The sequence below is a fragment of the Chelonoidis abingdonii genome, chromosome 15, assembly GCF_003597395.2.
Source record: "Chelonoidis abingdonii isolate Lonesome George chromosome 15, CheloAbing_2.0, whole genome shotgun sequence".
Taxonomy (NCBI): Eukaryota; Metazoa; Chordata; order Testudines; family Testudinidae; genus Chelonoidis; species Chelonoidis abingdonii.
In genome coordinates, this window is record NC_133783.1 from 1,855,355 (window position 1) to 1,872,442 (window position 17,088).

At 43.1% G+C, this 17,088-nt stretch overlaps 1 protein-coding gene across 15 annotated transcripts in view; it reads left to right on the plus strand.

Annotated features, from left to right (window-relative positions):
• Positions 1 to 410: 410 nt before the first annotated feature.
• KAT6B (lysine acetyltransferase 6B) overlaps positions 411 to 17,088 on the plus strand; it is a 200,977-nt gene continuing 184,299 nt past the window's right edge. For 3 of the 15 annotated variants that reach the window (XM_075072767.1, XM_075072777.1, XM_075072781.1), the window contains exons 1-3: positions 1,589 to 1,868; positions 3,645 to 3,684; positions 8,276 to 9,166. In XM_075072767.1, coding sequence (XP_074928868.1) covers positions 8,546 to 9,166 — 621 coding nt within the window. In that variant the 5' untranslated portion in view covers positions 1,589 to 1,868; positions 3,645 to 3,684; positions 8,276 to 8,545. Of the gene's footprint in view, positions 464 to 1,580; positions 1,869 to 3,585; positions 3,685 to 6,414; positions 6,687 to 7,027; positions 7,084 to 8,275; positions 9,167 to 17,088 lie in introns of those variants that run through there. The other 12 variants (XM_075072766.1, XM_075072779.1, XM_075072775.1 and 9 more) reach the window with 10 other exon arrangements.

Sequence of the window (17,088 nt, forward strand, 5' to 3'; positions counted from 1 at the left end):
GCTTCCCCACATTCTGATGTGAACGGTTGCACCCTATTTTTGTGTGTCTGATCTCTCTCCCATCCCTCTTTGTGTGTGTGTGTGTGTGTGTGTGTAAGAAGACGAGCCCCACAGAGGAGGAGGGGAGCCAAGGTATTCTCTATATATTATTTTTTTCCCCTTTTGCAAAGGAGTTTAGAAAAAGTAACTGATGCAATCAATCCGTTAACTTCGGAATCTCTCAAGCCTCCCCCCACCTTCCTTGTCTGCCTCTCCTGGCTGCGTTTCCTCGCTGTATATGTGTGAGGGGGAGGTTGTGTTGTTGTTGTGTTCCTGGCTCTGGTTGCAGCCAGGAGAGAGAGAGAGAGAGAAGCCGCGATCGCGTTTCAGGGGCACCACATTCCGCAGGAACCGCTGCTGCAGAAACACACACAGCCAGAGAAAGGAGGTCATTGCAAGCAAAGGGGGGAAACCTGCACCAGAGGTTAGACTCACAGGAGTTTATATGGGGGTGATGGGAATAACAGGGAGCATGCGATGGGTTTTGTTTTGTATTAGGTGACAGGCTGCAGTTTACCATAACAACCCCCTTTACCTCCTCTCTCTCTGCAAGGGGCTTGTCAGTACGCTGGGTACTTTTTTTTTTCTTTTTGCATTGGAGGCTGATGCACGTGTTTGCAGACACTTGTGCTCGGTAAAGCATTGCAGCGTCCCTGTGCATGTTGCAGAGGAGGGGATGGCTTGGTTGGGTGGGGGAGGGAAGGCAGAGGGTGGCTGGCTTTTTGTGTGTTGCATGCGCCCACCCTGTACGGGTAGGTTGTAATCGTTCCTTAGCAGAAGGGATGACAGGGAAGTTCTTGTGCTTTGCATGGAGAAACTTGCAGAGACCTGCATGTGGCGTTGGAGCTGGGAGTCATTGTACCCCTCACCCCCTCCATTCCGTGGTGCGGGCTGCGTCCGTGCGCGCGAAGCCGCTGCTAGTGCCAGGCACCTCGGCAGGGTTATGCTGAGACAACACGCAGGGTCTATCTCGCCCGCCCGTACGAGTGGCAAGATCCGTAGCACGCGCATGAAGCTCAATATTTAACGCTGTGTATTAGTGTGTGTCGCGCGCCCGCCCTGAAGTATTGGCTCAGTAGCGGCCGTCGCTGTCGCTTGCCAGCGCTCACCTCTCGAACAAACTTCAGGAGTAGACGGTGACTGGGGACGCGGGTGGGAAGTAGGTGAGATTGACGGGTGCGGTAGCCAATAGAAGGGTAAGGCTGCGAGATTCTTCGCCCTAACTAGTAATCGGCTGCCAATCGGTAGAGTTCAAGGCTGGGGCAGGGGCTAGCCGGGTTCCTGCGGGTATTTGGCGGCGGCAGCGGCCAATGGTTGTCCACAGTGCCTCCCCCTTGACAGGTAGGCGGGGTTTCTTGTGTGTGTGTGAAGGGGCGTGGTCTGTGATTGGCACGCATCACCTTCCAATGGGGAACCAGGCTGGCTGCTGGGCGCGGCGCGCCTATCCTGCGGGCTGGTGATGGACAGCGAAGAGCGGCCAATGAGCTTGGTGCGGCGCGGCCCAATGCCGGGCGGCGGTGGGCGGGGCGCGCGAGGCGGGAGGGGGGGTAGGTAAGGTTTTAATGAGACTCCATTGGGCTGTAATCAGTGTCATGTCGGATTCACGTTAACTACAACAGGGTGAAACAAAATGGCGGCGGCTTAGGTGAGCCCAGCAGCAGGGGGAGTACAGCAGTTGGGGGCGGGGGAGAGCCAGCAGCCGCAGCAGCAGTGGCGGCAGCTGCTTCAGCCTAGCAGCAGCAAGGGGAAGAGCCAGCAGCAGGGGGAGCAGCAGCAGCAGCAGCACCTGGAGGTTGCTCCTCCCCCTCCCAGCCCTGATCCCAGCAGAGGTGAGTGATACCCTGAGAGGGGGAGGGGAGATCTGTCCCCACAGCATCCCTCCCCCAGGGGAGGGGAGGGCATGTCACACACACAGGCACCGCCTCATGTGGGGACAGCTGCACAGTGATGCTGCCCTCCCCACCCACCCGGTTCTGCAGCCCTGCCAGATAAAACGTGCAGAACGTTTGTGCATTAAAATGGGGCGGTGGGGGGAGGATTTAAGAATTAAAATAAAATGACACCCTTCATCTCTCTTCCTAATAAAGCGTCCCCCTACAATAGCCGACTGAGACTTGCCAATACATCCTCCCCACCCCAGGTTGCAAAAATATTGTGCATTTCAAAATAAACATGCAACCTCAAAAATTCCACCTTGAAAACACTTAGTTTAAAATACATCCCCTGCCAAAACTTGTCACTTCTCTCACTGGGAATTACAAATCCGCCCCCCCGCAAAAAAAACTTTACCTTAAAATTACTCCCAGACCCTCAAAATATATTTCCAACAAAAGCATCCACCCCAGATTAACCCGAGAGTCAAAATATTCCCTCCTTCCGGTCGCTGATTACCTGAAATCGCTGTCGTAGTAGCACATTCAGTGCTTTAAAAATGTACGGGGGGGGGGGAAGGTGTGAAGGGCAAACGTTTAGTTTTGTTGCTGTCAGGTTGTGGTAGTGCTGCTTGCTGGTGGTGGTGCATGTTTCTGTCATGTTGTTGCTGTTTTAATGTGTGATCTTATGCTGGTTTGTGGGGTATTGTAGCATCCAGACACTTCATCAAATCCTGATATACACATGCTGCTCTCCAAGAAATTAAATAACCCCTTAATCTGTTTCTTGCAGCTAGAGTTGCTAGTGCCTCTCCCTTTGCAGTTAGCTAGAGTTTATACAAGTACTAGTTTATTCACTTTTCATAATTTAAAGGTATATACCATGTGAAGAGAAAAGAAATCACTGGCTCCATGATCTGAATAATTTTACTTTAAACGGTGTCTTATGACCTGGGAGTCCCCCTGTCTGATTTTTTCTTTTGTGGCTGTATTTATTTTGAGAAGGAAACTTATGTCTTGAATCTTGAATTGTGGGGATGGTAGGAAAGAATTAGAATTTATGGGCTGCATAATTCTAAATAATGGGCTGGATGAAAGGAGTGTGGCCAAGAGAGTTTGTTTAATGCAATGGCAGTTTTCTCTTTTCTCTGCTCCTGCTGCAATCCTTACCTGACCCTGATGCTGCAGCAGAGAGCTGGCCTGCTGCTGCTCCTGCTGTCTGTGAACAGAGCAAGTAGGAAGGAGCTGAATGAAATGGTACTTTACAGGTCACCAGCAGGTTGCACAACTCACTGTCTTTTCTGTTCTTTCTCCCTCCCCCCCCATCTATTCAGTTAAAATCATATTTTAAAAACTTGTGCATAATATTTAAAACAACTGACGATAACTTTGAGCTTTTATTTTTTTTTAGATCTGTGTGTGAAAAGCTTGTTGTTTTTCTTATGAAAAAGAACAGCTAAATTAAAACTTCTTTCCATTTAAGCAAACGATTTGTTTTCTGGAACTAGAATTGCTTCTGAATGATCCAAATACTAGTTTGGATTAAAGAAAGATGTCATTCTTGAGTATAGTCACTAATCCTATAATCCTGTAATGACATGTTCAGTCAAGGTATTCTTTAATTAGCTTTAGCCTTACAGTAGATTTGTTTTTCACAACTTAACTTAATTTTTAGAATGAAGCTATGATCTTGGAACTATTTTGGATCTAGCCTAGCTTTTGATTTAAACACAGGCCAACCATTGAAAAGAGATGTCTTTTCTTGTACTGCAAGGTAAGCTACTGTGTTTTCCAGAGCTCCTGTATCTGCATGCTCAATATTAATGTCTGGCTACATTTTGTGAACATATAAAGGATTACTGACTCCTAACCACTTGGCTTCTAAAATACTGCATTTTAAAAGTAATCAAAGTTGCTATGACTTTCAAAACAAAGCATAATTGAGCATTTGAGAAACTGAAACCCTAATACACAGTGTGAGGCTGCTGAACCACTAAGTTAATGCCTGCCACCAAGAGACTTGGAACTGGTCCCTCCCAATTTAAGATTATGGTGGTGAAACTAATCCTTGCTTTGTTGGAGTTTGTGAAAGTCTTAATAGAATATTACTTAATGATTTTTTTTTTGGAAGATTAATGTGGACACCAAGAAAATTGGTAATTCTATTATACATAATAAAATGAAGTTGCTAACAAACTTTTTTAGCCAAATAACAATTGCAGTTTTGAGTTTTAAATGTATGTGACTTTGATCTGGATTTAGCAGTGCTAGAGAAGCATAGTTTGCAAAATTATTAATTGTAGCTTTATTTTGAATCTTGCAGTATTCACTTGTTTTTTAACTTTGAAAAGACTCTTGGAGTCATATTTTGCTGAGTATGTACTGGGGGTTTGAATCTGAAAGACTATATCTGATTTTTGGTTGTCTTAGACTTGGCTTAATAATTGCTACCAATATTTCCAATTTCTGGAAAAAAAAAATTAATTAAAAAAAAAAAAAAAGTTAAAACTTCTATCAAGTAAGGCAAACCAGACACAAAAGCACTGAACTGGGCTATATTCTGAGGAAAATTTTTGTTTTCTATTAAGTGTTTCATTTACAGTAGACCTTTTTGATGCCTAATGTGAAGGTGTCTGTGTGCTTTGCCTAATTAAATACACACCATGACAAACCAACAGAATAACACTCATTGTTTGTTAAATTTTTAAACAAGTCATTCAGAAGCCTTACTGCACAAGTATTGCCTTGAAGCTTAACAAACTCAGGCTCTGCTGGACCTCTGGAGCAAGTTAATTTTAGAAGTCTTGTTTCTCCATTGAGAAAACCTTGTCATATACAGTGGAAATTCTCCTGGACTTCTGGATACACTCCACCAGTGTTGATCTAGTAGGTGCTAGCATGCAGGAGGTTGTGTGACACAGGGAATTTAAAGTAAACAGGTAAAAATGTGACTCTGCTGCTTGCTGCAAGAGTGTCACAGCAGTGTAGTCAGAATTAGCAGTAGCCTAGAGCTTGCACGCACCTCTGCCAGAGCCATTGGCTAATAAAAATTCCTGTAACTCACAGGTTACAGTATTTATATTGATATGCTTCATCAGTATCCTCAGAGGTTAGAACAAAACTTACACTGGGTGGTTTGGAATTTAATGTCGTATGAACTACCATACCATTTCCATTAATGTAGTATAAACTTGAGTAGATTTAAAATGTGGCAAATTTGTATGACTCGGCAATTATGGTTTTGAGGGCTTAATTAAGGCACTGACCTTTATCCCTATGGAAAATCCATGCTAGAGCCACACAACTCAATAACTCTCTCTCTCCCTCTCCTTTTTAAAAGAAATGTAGCTATGGACATGCCTCTGACGAAGTGGGTATTCACCCACGAAAGCTCATGCTCCAAATATGTCTGTTAGTCTATAAGGTGCCACAGGACTCCTAGCTGAATAGGAATCTCTTGCCACTGCAAGGAATTCCCTCAAAATTTTATTACAGGATATGGGCAAGCCCTATAAAATGGTGTTAGTGTGACTTCTAAGGTATATTGACTTGTGGGATTTTTTTTTTAAGACAGTTTCCAGGGTTCAGAAATGCTCAAAAATTAAAGCATGGGCTGTTTTCAGCCTAAAGCTCTCTCCCTATTTGAGCATTGCAGCTATGTCTGAAATGGTCTTCACCCACAGTTCTCATCCACGTGCTACGTGGTTCCAAAATGAAACTATATTAGAACCTTCCTTGTGTAGTTAATCAGAGCATGGCTCCCATGAGTAGACATTCTGTCTTAAACTTAACCCTTTCCACAATGGAATATCAATTTATATTTAAATACTTCTAGCTACAGCAGTCTGTTTTCAAATGTGCAGAACAGTTTTCAAACAGTAATAAGTAATGTGGATTGTGTACTAGTGTGGACTTGAATTAAACTTTGAATGGGTGGGGCTACCTTTTCACTAGCCAGTCTGTTTAGATCAAGAAGCTTCAGTATAGGAGTCAGTGTGATATCCAAATCCTATATAATTTTATTCAGAATGTCTTTTTTTTATTTTGGCCATCTGTTGAATTTGTGTTTGTAATCTCAGAACTACTTAAGCCCCAACCAAACCTAAAATGCTTTGGATAAAAGCTCTATAATATGTGTATATATATATACTTAATAATTAAAGTTCTTTTCCTACAAATAAAAGCACACAACTCATATTTTAATATCAGTAGTCTTACCTTTCTAGTGCAATGGATGTGCCCTCTCTTCCCTGCCACAGCAGCCCACAATCTGGGGCTGGATAGTGGGATGAAGGGAAGTGTCTCCCTTCTCTCCCTCACCACAGCAGCCCCCAAACTGGGGCTGGGAAACGGGGGCTGGCGGGGTCGCTCCTCCACCACAGAACTGAGGCGGGGAAGGGGGGCTGTCTCTCCTTGGCAGCCACAGCCCTGGAGCTGGGGAAAGTCACCTCTTTTTCTGTGGCCGCTGCACCACCACCTCACCTTACATGTGTGTCTTCTCCAGGATCCAGGCACCTAATTTATGGACCCATGCCTGCGCGACTGCAAGAATTATGTGGGTGGGTCCTTCATTGTCTCACCTTAGAGGGAACTATCTACGGACCACCTGAATGGAGCTCGCCGACCCCTGGTGGTCCATGGACCATGGTTTGAGAACCTCTGGTCTAGAGCCATTTAAATTCATCAGTAACTGGCCACACTTCCACTATTTACTGCCCAGCAGGATTACCACATGAGACCTGATCTGGAGGTGAAACTTAAAGAAAGAAGAAAAATGTAAGACCCAACAAATGCCTATTTGCTCCTCTTGAAAATTACTTACAACCTTGTAAGAAGATTAGAATAATTACAGCTGCTAGATACATATAACCTGTGGAATTGCAATTCCATTTTCTGCTAATACAGTATACCATATACTCAATTTTCAGTTGTATTATAGATCAAGAATATTTTTATTTAAAAGAACAAGGTGAGCTCATTATTATTGGATAGACAGACTTGATTGCAAAAGCCACTTTTTTTTACATGAGATTTTAATATCAGCTTTGCAGTTTGCTGTTGAGTTGTGTGCTGCCTCAACAGCTGACACACACACACATTTGTTTGTTTAAATTTAGATTTTTCTGGAGAATTGGAGAATCATCTACTTGTCAAGAGAACAGTCAGTTTAAATGTTGAGTTCTATTCCATGTGGTGGTATTTTATTATTTTCTACTTTATCTCTTATCAAAGTATTAATCCTATCAAGTGGTGTTTGTTGTTTAAAGCTGGGTATAATAGGGCATGTCCTCAGAAGTGGTTCGTTAACTTTTTTTTTAAACACCTATTTTTAAGATTTGAAGATTGTCATGAGACAGAATAATCTTAACAATGAAGTATATTTCATCTCCGTGTATGGGTATGTTTATTTGCTTAACACCTTGACACAAAATGAGTTACCAAGAAACTATTTATGGTATTCTAAACTTCAACTAACTTTGGAGGTCATGTAATCACTCAATAGAAGAAACTGGAGCAAATTTGTGTCTTGAGCCAAATGCCACATAGAACACTTGACTTAAACGTACCATTTATATGTGTATTGATACTGAAAATAGGAATTATAAATGTAATTACATTATGCCTATCTCAGACTTGTCCTGTCACTCCATTGGCAAAGTTCCTACTTCCTAAGAAGCTCTGGTATTGCTGGCACAGGTAGGCCCTTGTTTTCAGCCTCAGATATAATGGTAGCTCAGTGGTGTATGGTTATCCCTATACATACTGTGACATTGATACTTGTTACGGGCACTATATCAGTCATATAGTACTTATGTTTTGGTGGTGGTTGTGATTAAACTAATATATCAACTAATCAGACAAAACAGGTAGTTTTTAATTTTTGTAACCTGTTGAAAAGGAGGGAGTGCTTGACAAAGGGCACTTTATCAATGAATTGCCTAACAGGTGCAGCTGATCCTTTCTTCATTAATTACAAGACTATAGTGCATATGTATGGTGTTTACGTTTTACAGTGGTGGGCTTCAAGAAGGTCTATTGACCACAAGTGTTCCATCAGGAAAGACTTAACTGAATTGAATCCTTTTAAGAACTGATCAGTGAGTAATTGGTTGGGGAATTGGGACTCCAAAAAATTACAGTTATACTGGGTATGAGTAGAAATTTATGCATTCTGTGCACTTTCTAAAAGAGGAGGGAAGTGTGCAATTCTTAAACACATTTTGCAAAGAAAGTGCTGTTCTTAAAAAGTCACATGGAGGCTTCATTACTGGAGCATGTCCAAGCTAAAAAAATGACACCATTGCTAATTTGTATCTATTTCAGCATTAACTGTTTGTTTTTTGTTTTTTCTTCTCTCTCTAAAGCTTTTATCTTCCCTGATAAGGATTTACCCGTACCACCAGGAACAGTCTTTCTAGACTTCCAAGTTGGTAAAATAATAGGGAATTTCAGTCAGCACGTGTTTCTGTGTCTCTTCTGACTCCTGAAGGATGGATATTTATGAGAAGCTGCTAAACAGCATGTGGAACCCTCTGATTGTTTTAGAGTTGTGAACAACCTTGGAAAGATTTGTTGAAAGAATAAGGAGGAACCTCTATGGGTAACTTTTGGCTGGAAGATATTATTGGTCAACCATGGTAAAACTTGCAAACCCACTTTATACAGAGTGGATTCTCGAGGCTATACAAAAGGTTAAAAAGCAAAAGCAAAGACCATCTGAAGAAAGAATTTGTCATGCTGTATGCGCTTCACATGGATTAGATAAGAAAACTGTTTCGGAACAGTTGGAACTAAGTGTTCAAGATGGCTCTATTCTTAAAGTTACCAACAAAGGCCTTGCATCCTACAAGGACCCAGATAATCCTGGGCGTTTTTCGTCTGTTAAACCTGGCACTCTTCCTAAATCTGTTAAGGGATCTAGAGGAACCTCTAATGAGCTTCGTAGTGTGGATTGGAATAAACTACTGAGAAGAGCAATCGAAGGGCTTCAGGAACCAAATGGCTCCTCTCTGAAAAACATAGAGAAATATTTGAGAAGTCAAAATGACCTAGCAAGTATTTTCAACAACCCTGTCTTTCAGCAGAGATTACGACTGGGGGCCAAGCGTGCTGTAAATAATGGGAGGTTATTAAAGGATGGACCTCAGTATAGGGTGAATTATGGTACTTTAGACAGTAAAGGAACTCCAAAATATTCCAGTGCTTTCCCAGCTTCTCTTCCTCCTGTAAGCCTTCTACCCCATGAAAAAGACCAGGTAAGTGTGGAAAATGAAGGCAAATCTAGATGTGAAAACAAAATTCAAATAAATGACTATTCCAGTTTTCCTTTGGTTTTATATGAAGTTGCTTGTTATAATTTGGAATAGTCTGGGATTAATTTAACTGTTTGTAAATGAATCTTTGACTAACACATTCTGAACGGTGATGCCTGCATTGCTGTATATGCTGTTGTGAAGTGTTTTTGGGTTGTTTCTGGTTTTGTTTTTTAAGATAGGGAAGAGCAGCTATGTGGAAAAGGGGTGTATGTGCCTTTGTGCTTGGGCACTTTTGGAGATGAAATAATTACTTTTTGTCACCTATTCCACCAGCTTGATAATGTTATGATGTTGCTATAATCCTGGCATAAAAGTAAGTAGAATTCAAGCAGTTTGCTTCTTTGTGTGTGTAGTTTTGTACTATAATGCATGGATCAGATGCAATTTCACAACTGTAGTAACACTAAAGAGATCTATTGTTAATACATTTCTAATGTAGTCTTAAGTCCTTTTTTAAATGTATTTTAGTTATACTCCGCCTTAGAACTGTGGTTGTTTATGAGCTGATGTTAATAATACATGCATCTAGGAACTGAACTAAAGATGTCAGATCAATGTGTTGCTTCCTCTTCCTTCTACCATGCAATCTTTTGTGACTCTCTGTGTCCTGAAGAATGTTCTCAGCCCATTTTAATTCTCTTGACCATCATATATCTGCTTTGTCACCAGGTGGTCCTTATACTTCCAGCAGAGGTGTTTAATGGCTCTGGCTTCTTTCTAAAACTTAGCCCTGTGTATTCATCCCAAGATTTTAAAGGATGAGATGATGAGAGAGCATCAATGGCATAAAAAATACCTGAACGGACTCCTTGGTCATTCCTCGCTTTGAGGTTGTGGTGTGCTTTTGGAAACTTCACTAGAGTTTTTCCTACTCTGCCATCTTGTATCCCACTCAGCTTGAATTATTCATCTCAGTGGCTTTTTTTAATGGTTTAATTGCAGAGTGGCTTTTGAACTTCAGATGCGTTTTATTAGTGCTCACTTCTGACTTTGCATAACATACACATTTCTTTTGACAGTTATGGGGGCTGCAAACGGCATCTCTATCAATCCTCCTTTTAGCAGTTTTCACATTGATTTCTTTCATTCCTTTCTCCTCTCAGCCTAGCTTGAGTCTTGTTCTTCATTGTTGTACAGAAGCAATTCAGCTATAGAGCTGATGGCAAAGTGACACTGACTAGAAGCCTGAGCCTGCAAAATTATATGTAGATGGGAGGTGGGACGGAGTGCTCAAGCACAGTTACCCATTTATTTCAGTGATATTGCTCATGTATGAAAAGTGCATGGTGGATCAGGCCCTAGAATTGGAATAGGAATTCAGGAGTATTGCTTACCATGTGACTCTTTTTTTTAATGCAAACCACTGAGAGCTTCCTCATTATAAGTACCTTTAGGAATTCTTGCTGTAATTCTAGTATTCTACACTGAAGTGAATCATTTGAAGCAAACAAAAACACATTAATAATGTGTCAGTTCTTCATGATCTGTGTTCTCAGGAGGAAATCTCCACTGGTAGTGTAGGGATAGTGACTCATGTTCAGGGCAAGCAAATGGTCAAATAGGTCATAGTGCTGGAAAAGTTAGCCTTTATTGTATACCACTGAGAAATGCTGATATAGATGTAAATTTGATTTTTGAACATATGTCCAACAAATCAGTTCTCTGATGTCAAGTGGTGTTACAAGAATTGGGCTTTCATTATATGAAGCAAATTCAGGCATAAAAGATGTACTGCTAGTTTATGCTGCTTAGATTTTACTCAGAGTCTTTACATCAGCTTCTGGAAACCTGTGTAGCCCCACTCAAATAACAGTGCTGGGCTGACACTGAGGATCTGTGAATCTGGCTCCATAATAGTTGTATAGGTGAATTCTTACAATATAGTTTAATGTGGCAATGTCCTGTATGTAACTACCAGTTGCATGACTTTATTTTAAAATAACCATCCCTTCAATAAATTATATAAGTGTCTGGCCAGGCTGGGGCTGAGGGGCTTGATAAGGGACAGAGGGTCTTGGGGGTGGTGAGGGGCTCCCCGACTCCACCAGCTCCCAGCCATGGCACTCCACTTCCTGCCGCAGGTGAGTGCAGGACCTTTCCCCAGCCGCCCCCCAGCGACACGGCTGGGTCTGGGGCAAGGAAAGCAGAGCAGACTGGGGCTGTGTCACTCCTCTTCCCTCCACAGGTGAGTGCAGGGGGCAATCCTTTCCCCAACCTCTCTGCACTCACCGTGGGGTGTGCCGGAGGCTCAGGGCAGGGAGTTGCGGTGTGGGGTGCAGGAGGGGTGAGGGGTGTGGCAGGGGGTCAGGGTGTGCAGGGTGCGGCAGGGGGCCCAGGGCAGAGGGTTGGGGTGCGGGCTGCAGTGGGGGGGTTCAGAGCAAGGGGTCAGGGGGCTCAGGAGGGGTGCAGGGTGCAGCAGGGGGCTCAGGGCAGGGGGTTGGGGTGCAGGAGGGGTGCAGCGGGGGCTCATGGCATTGGGTTGGGGTGCAGGAGGGGTGCAGGGTATGGCAGGGGGCTCAGGGCAGGGAGTTCGGGGGCAGGCTCCGGCCCAACGCGCATTGGGAGCAGGACAGGCTGGCTGCCTGCCTTGCCCTTGCACCGCTCTTGGAAGCCGATGGAACCTGGGGAAGGCGGGACGCAGGGGTGTGTGTGGCTGTTGCTTCAGACACCTCCCCCAGCAGCTCCCATTGGCCGCGGTTGCCCTGGCCACGATGTGCGTCGGTCCAAAGCCGCTCTAGGTAAATGCTGGGGGGGAGGGGTTAGGAGCTTGCGGGCCGCAGAAAATAACCCCGTGGGCCGTGTATTTGAGACCCCTGAAGTAAACTGGGCTTTCAGACTGGTGAGACCAAAGGCAGACCTTGATATTCCCCTTTGTTGGGGGCTTGGAGGGAACCCAGTGTGAAGTAATGTTTCTTATTAGGTTTATATAGTGTCCCTCACAGTGGGGGCCTGATTTCAGTTTGAGCTTCTAGATGCTGCTGTAATAAACAAACAAAATAATGCTGTGGGAACTCTGAAGTTTGCCTTGCAAAATGGGAGTTGCAAACTCCTTTTAAATGTTGGTGATGGATAGGTGGGGTTGTGAACTCATAGATGCAGTATGCTGCATGCATATCGCAAGGGTCCAGAGAGATGTTAGAGCAATGCTGTGTGGATCCTGGGTTAGCCTTTTCCCTGAAGCTGTTTGGATGCATTTTCTTCTGGCATCAGGGTTATGTTAGGAGTAGTATAGTCTATTGGCATTTCACCATAGGTGTGTATTACCTCCCTGCTCCAGTGGGACTAGAAGTCACAGAGTAGAGTATTGCTGTTTCTGCAAGCTTTAACTACCATGTATATTTCCGACAGAAAATTTGCATGAGTCCAAAGGAGAGCGTGTGTTTAAATGTCAGTTTGGCTTCCTGTAGAGTTTCAGAGTAGTGGGGAAAAAATTGTCAAGGGCATGGAACAGCTTCCATATGAAGACAGACTGAAAAGATTTAGGGCTGATAAGCTTAGAAAAGAACTGACTAAAGGGGGCATGATAGAGGTCTATAAAATCATGAATGGTGTGGAGAAAATGAATAGAGAAGTGATATAACCCTTTCACACAATACAAAAACCTGCCATTGCCAAATGAAATAAAGAGGAAGTAGATTTTAATACAAACAAGAGGAAGTATTTATTCACAAAATGCACAGCTAACCTGTGGAACTCATTGCCATAGGATGGCCAAAGTATAACTGGATTCCCAAAAGAACTGGGTAACTTCATGGAGGATAGGCCTATAAATGGCTATTAGTTAAGATGGTCAAGAGTGTAGCCCCATGCTTGGGGTGACCCTAAACCTCTGACTACTGGAAGACAGGGTTGGATTGCTCCCATAATTGCTCTGTTCTGTGCATTCCTACTGGAACTGTAGTACGGCCACCATTGGAGACCGAGTACTGGGCAAAATGGACCGTGGCAGTTCTTATGTCTCAGTACTACATTTACATGGAGGGGCTTCAAAGGGTTCCTAGCAATATGGGAAGAGAAGTGTGCAACGGAGCCACTTATTTCTCAATATCCTTTGCTTCTCTTCATCTGCATGAGGGGATGGAAGCACCTGGCCCATAGGCAAAACATATTCCATTAGGAATGTACCCCAGGTTTTCAACAATAAGCTTTCTGGGCTGGATGGCAGAAAGTGTGATTTTAGAACTAAATGAATTGAACTTCTAAAGAGCATCACAGAAACTATGTTGGGACTAAGTGTGGTGGCTTACACTTAACTTCTTTCTCCCACATACTCATGTACTAATAAAGAGGGACTGTTTTGAAAAACAAGGGATGTGGGTTGATCATTTGCAAGAGCTTACTCTGTATAGACATGGATGTGCAGTGGTTTGTGACAGATAGCCATACCTGTATTACAGATACCCACTATTTGCTTTTCCTGTGTTCTGGGTGAATCAGAAGAATCAAATGACATATTGTCATGTATTCATTTTTAATATTTTCTTAGGCCTCTCGAGTGCCTTCAGAAAAACCACACAGTTGAGTAATAGTTCTCTGCATTAGATTTTTATGCCAAGAGTCATTCTTTTGTATGGTTTTTCTTTTTCACTTTCAGTTTGTCCCTCCAATTTGATCTTATTGCAAAAACAAGCTGTTTTATTAATTTTTCATACTTTGAACTCCTATTTAATGTTTTTACTGGCCTATGAAGACCTTACTTGCTTTTCAAATTATAACTTGGCATGGGTTGAATTTCAGTTGTCTGGGATGCTGCTTCTGCCAGTGCAGACACTGGGTGTTTCTCCTTCTGTCTGTCAGGCAGGGAGCCAATGTATAGAGATGATTCTGGCACCCAGCTCCCTCTTCCAGGCTCCTCCTCCTCTCTGCTTCTTCCCTGTGGAAAGGCAGCTGGAGCCTGTTGGGTAAAGGTTTTGCTAATTGCTCCACCTTACCCATCTGGCCTCCAGATATACTGGAGAGCAGGAGCAGAAAGGAAGCTCTCTCTCCTGCTTTTGCCCACTATACTTGTTCCATAATTAGGACGGCGTTCCACACCCATTGATGTCTGTTTGCCTATAGTGACCTACCATACCTGACATTTAAATTATCCAGGACCACCTTGCACCACTTGCAGGGTTAGTCTGTAGGAAATTCTCTATATGTCTTCTGCTAGTGAAGAACCTAAGCCACATTATTCCAGGACTCCATACAACTAACAGACAACGTTCTAGCTTCCTTAGTTCCAACCCCATCTGGGTGCATTTCTGAGGAAAGAATGTATTCTCTTCCTTCAATGGCCCAAAAATATTGATGGCTGGCCAAAACTTTTTTGTTTACAAAGATTTTTCAGACAGAAAACATCTCTTTACTCTAGTAGTTTTTAAAAACCAGAGCAAATAATCCCCTCTCCATCTTCCTAATTCCAGAGGAATAAGCCTATTTTTTTCTCTCTCTGCTGGCCTGTAGTCAGGAACACGTTTAACACTAACAGGCTTTAGCAACAAACTTCAAGCCTGAGCCTTAATTTAAAGAGGGTGTAATCAGCTTTATTTCTTTCCTTCTGATCCTCCTGAGTCAGAGGTACCAAGAGGAAGGATTTATTGTTGCCTGCATGGTTGTTCTAGAATCTTCTGAGTCCTCGAAGTAGCTCTTGTAAGCTACTTAATGGAGTTTTACTCTTGCTTTTGCCCTTTGTCAGACCAGACCCGCTGTGACCAAAACCCTCTTCCCATCTGCTAGGAGCCATCTTGCCAATTCCTTGGACCAAACAGGTATGAGTCTTAAGATACTTTCATGTCTGTGAATGATCTGGGGAATGAGGCTGAGCCTAGTTCTGTCATAACTGACCCAATTATTAAATTTAGCAGTTAAAGATGGAGTCCCTGTTATACTCTGTCCCCAGGGGCAAATGACCAAGGGACTTCCTGTTGTCCATTGACCTCAGCAATTTTCTTTAAACCTGTCCATTATCCTGGCTTACCAGACATTCATGATGTTTTCAGCAGACTGACTATAAAGCAGTAGACCACACTACCATTTGTGCTTGCCTCTGTCCCCTCAAGCGTCCAACAAAAGCTGATGGTAATTAGCTGCTGCTCTCAGACGAACTGTCTGTTTAATGCCTTATATGTCTGGCCTCTTTCAGGGATTTGTGTCCAAAAGTGCTAAATAGTCAGCATCCAGATGGATACCTCCTCACATTTGAAACTCTGGGCTTGTTGTGAACCAGGAGAAAAGCTCCCTCACCCCATTTTGGAGTCATAGTAGATAAAGAGGAGGAGAAGAGAGCTCTTACTCTCTGTAATGCAACTCCAGGCTTGCAAGCAACTTGAGCTTTTAATCTTACAGAGGTATCCATCCGGAGCTGCATATCCTTACAGGTGGCCAGCCTGCCAACAACTGGTATGTCTTCGTCTTTCACCTACTGGGAATCTTCTTCAATTCAAACTAGAGGCCCTCCTGTCAGGGAAGCCCTCTCAGACCCGAGTGGATTGGTCAGTTTCTCTTGAGTCAAGTCTTCATGGAAGGATTTCCTCCCCTCCTCATAGATGCCCGTGGATATGATTCTCATTTCCCACTTGGGGTATGTTCAGAAGGTTTAGTTCTTCCAGGAGGAGGCAGTATACTAGAAGTTAGGGTTGTCAGGCTTGCTCTGGTTTCTCTGAAATACCATCCAGTCCAATAAATCATGATCAGGTTGGAGAACTCACCAGTGATAGCCTACTTGAACCAAGAACTGGTGCCTCATGAGTAAGTCTGTCCTGTTTTTGCATTAAGTAGAGGGAAAATCTGCATCTCTGGAGCCAATTTAATAGTTATGGCCATTAGCTCATCCATCTAGGCAAATGTAAACTCTACAGGGAAGTTTTCCAGTGGGTATCAGCAGACTAGGTCACTATCATGTAACCTATTCGCAATCTCCCCCAGAACTATCAAGTTCCCCAGTCCTTGCAACAGATCCCAAACCTAGGGACCTCTGGCCTAGAATGCGTTCATTATCAGCTGGTTAAACAGGCCTTACTTTAAGATTTCCTGGAGAAGCAAAAGAGTTTGAAAGAACCGTGAGTCATGAGAAATAATTTTTCCACTCCACTTCACGCTGGTTAGGCCACAGTTGTAGTATTGCGTCCTGTTCTGGGTGCCACATTTCAGGAAAGATGTGGACAAATTGGAGAAAATCCAGAGGAGAACAGCAAAAATGATAAGAAGTGTAGAAAACAAGACTTGTGAGAGGAGGATTGAAAAAATGTGTGTGTTTATTCTGAAGAAGAGAAGACTGAGAGGAACATGACAGTTTTCAAGTATTTAAAGGGTGTTACAAGGAAGAGGAGGAAGAAAAATTGTTCTTCACCTCTGAGGACAGTGCAAGAAACAATGGGCTTAAGTAAGGGAGGTTTAGGTTAGACGTTAGGAAAAACTTCCTAACTGTCAGTGGTTAAGCATAGGAATAAATAGCCTAGTGGGTTGGTGGAATCTCCATCACTGGAGATTTTTAAGAGCAGGTTAGAGAAACCCATTGTTAGGGATGGTCTAGATTAGGGCTCGACCCCCTTTCAGAAGTGCTGCACCGAGTCTTCATTTATTCACTCTAATTTAAGGTTTTGTGTGCCAGTAATACATTTTAACGTTTGTGGAAGATCTCTTTCTGTAAGTCTATAATATTTAACTAAATTGTATGTAAAGTAAATAAGGTTTTTAAAATGTTTAAGAAGCTTCATCTGAAATTAAATTAAAATGCAGAGCCCCCCCCAGACTGATGGCCAGGACCCGGGCAGTGTGAATGCCATTGAAAATCAGCTCGTGCCATAGGTTGCCTACCCCTGCTCTAGATAATACTTAGTCCTGCCATGAATCGATGCAGCGGTGGGCGAGCTTTTGGATAG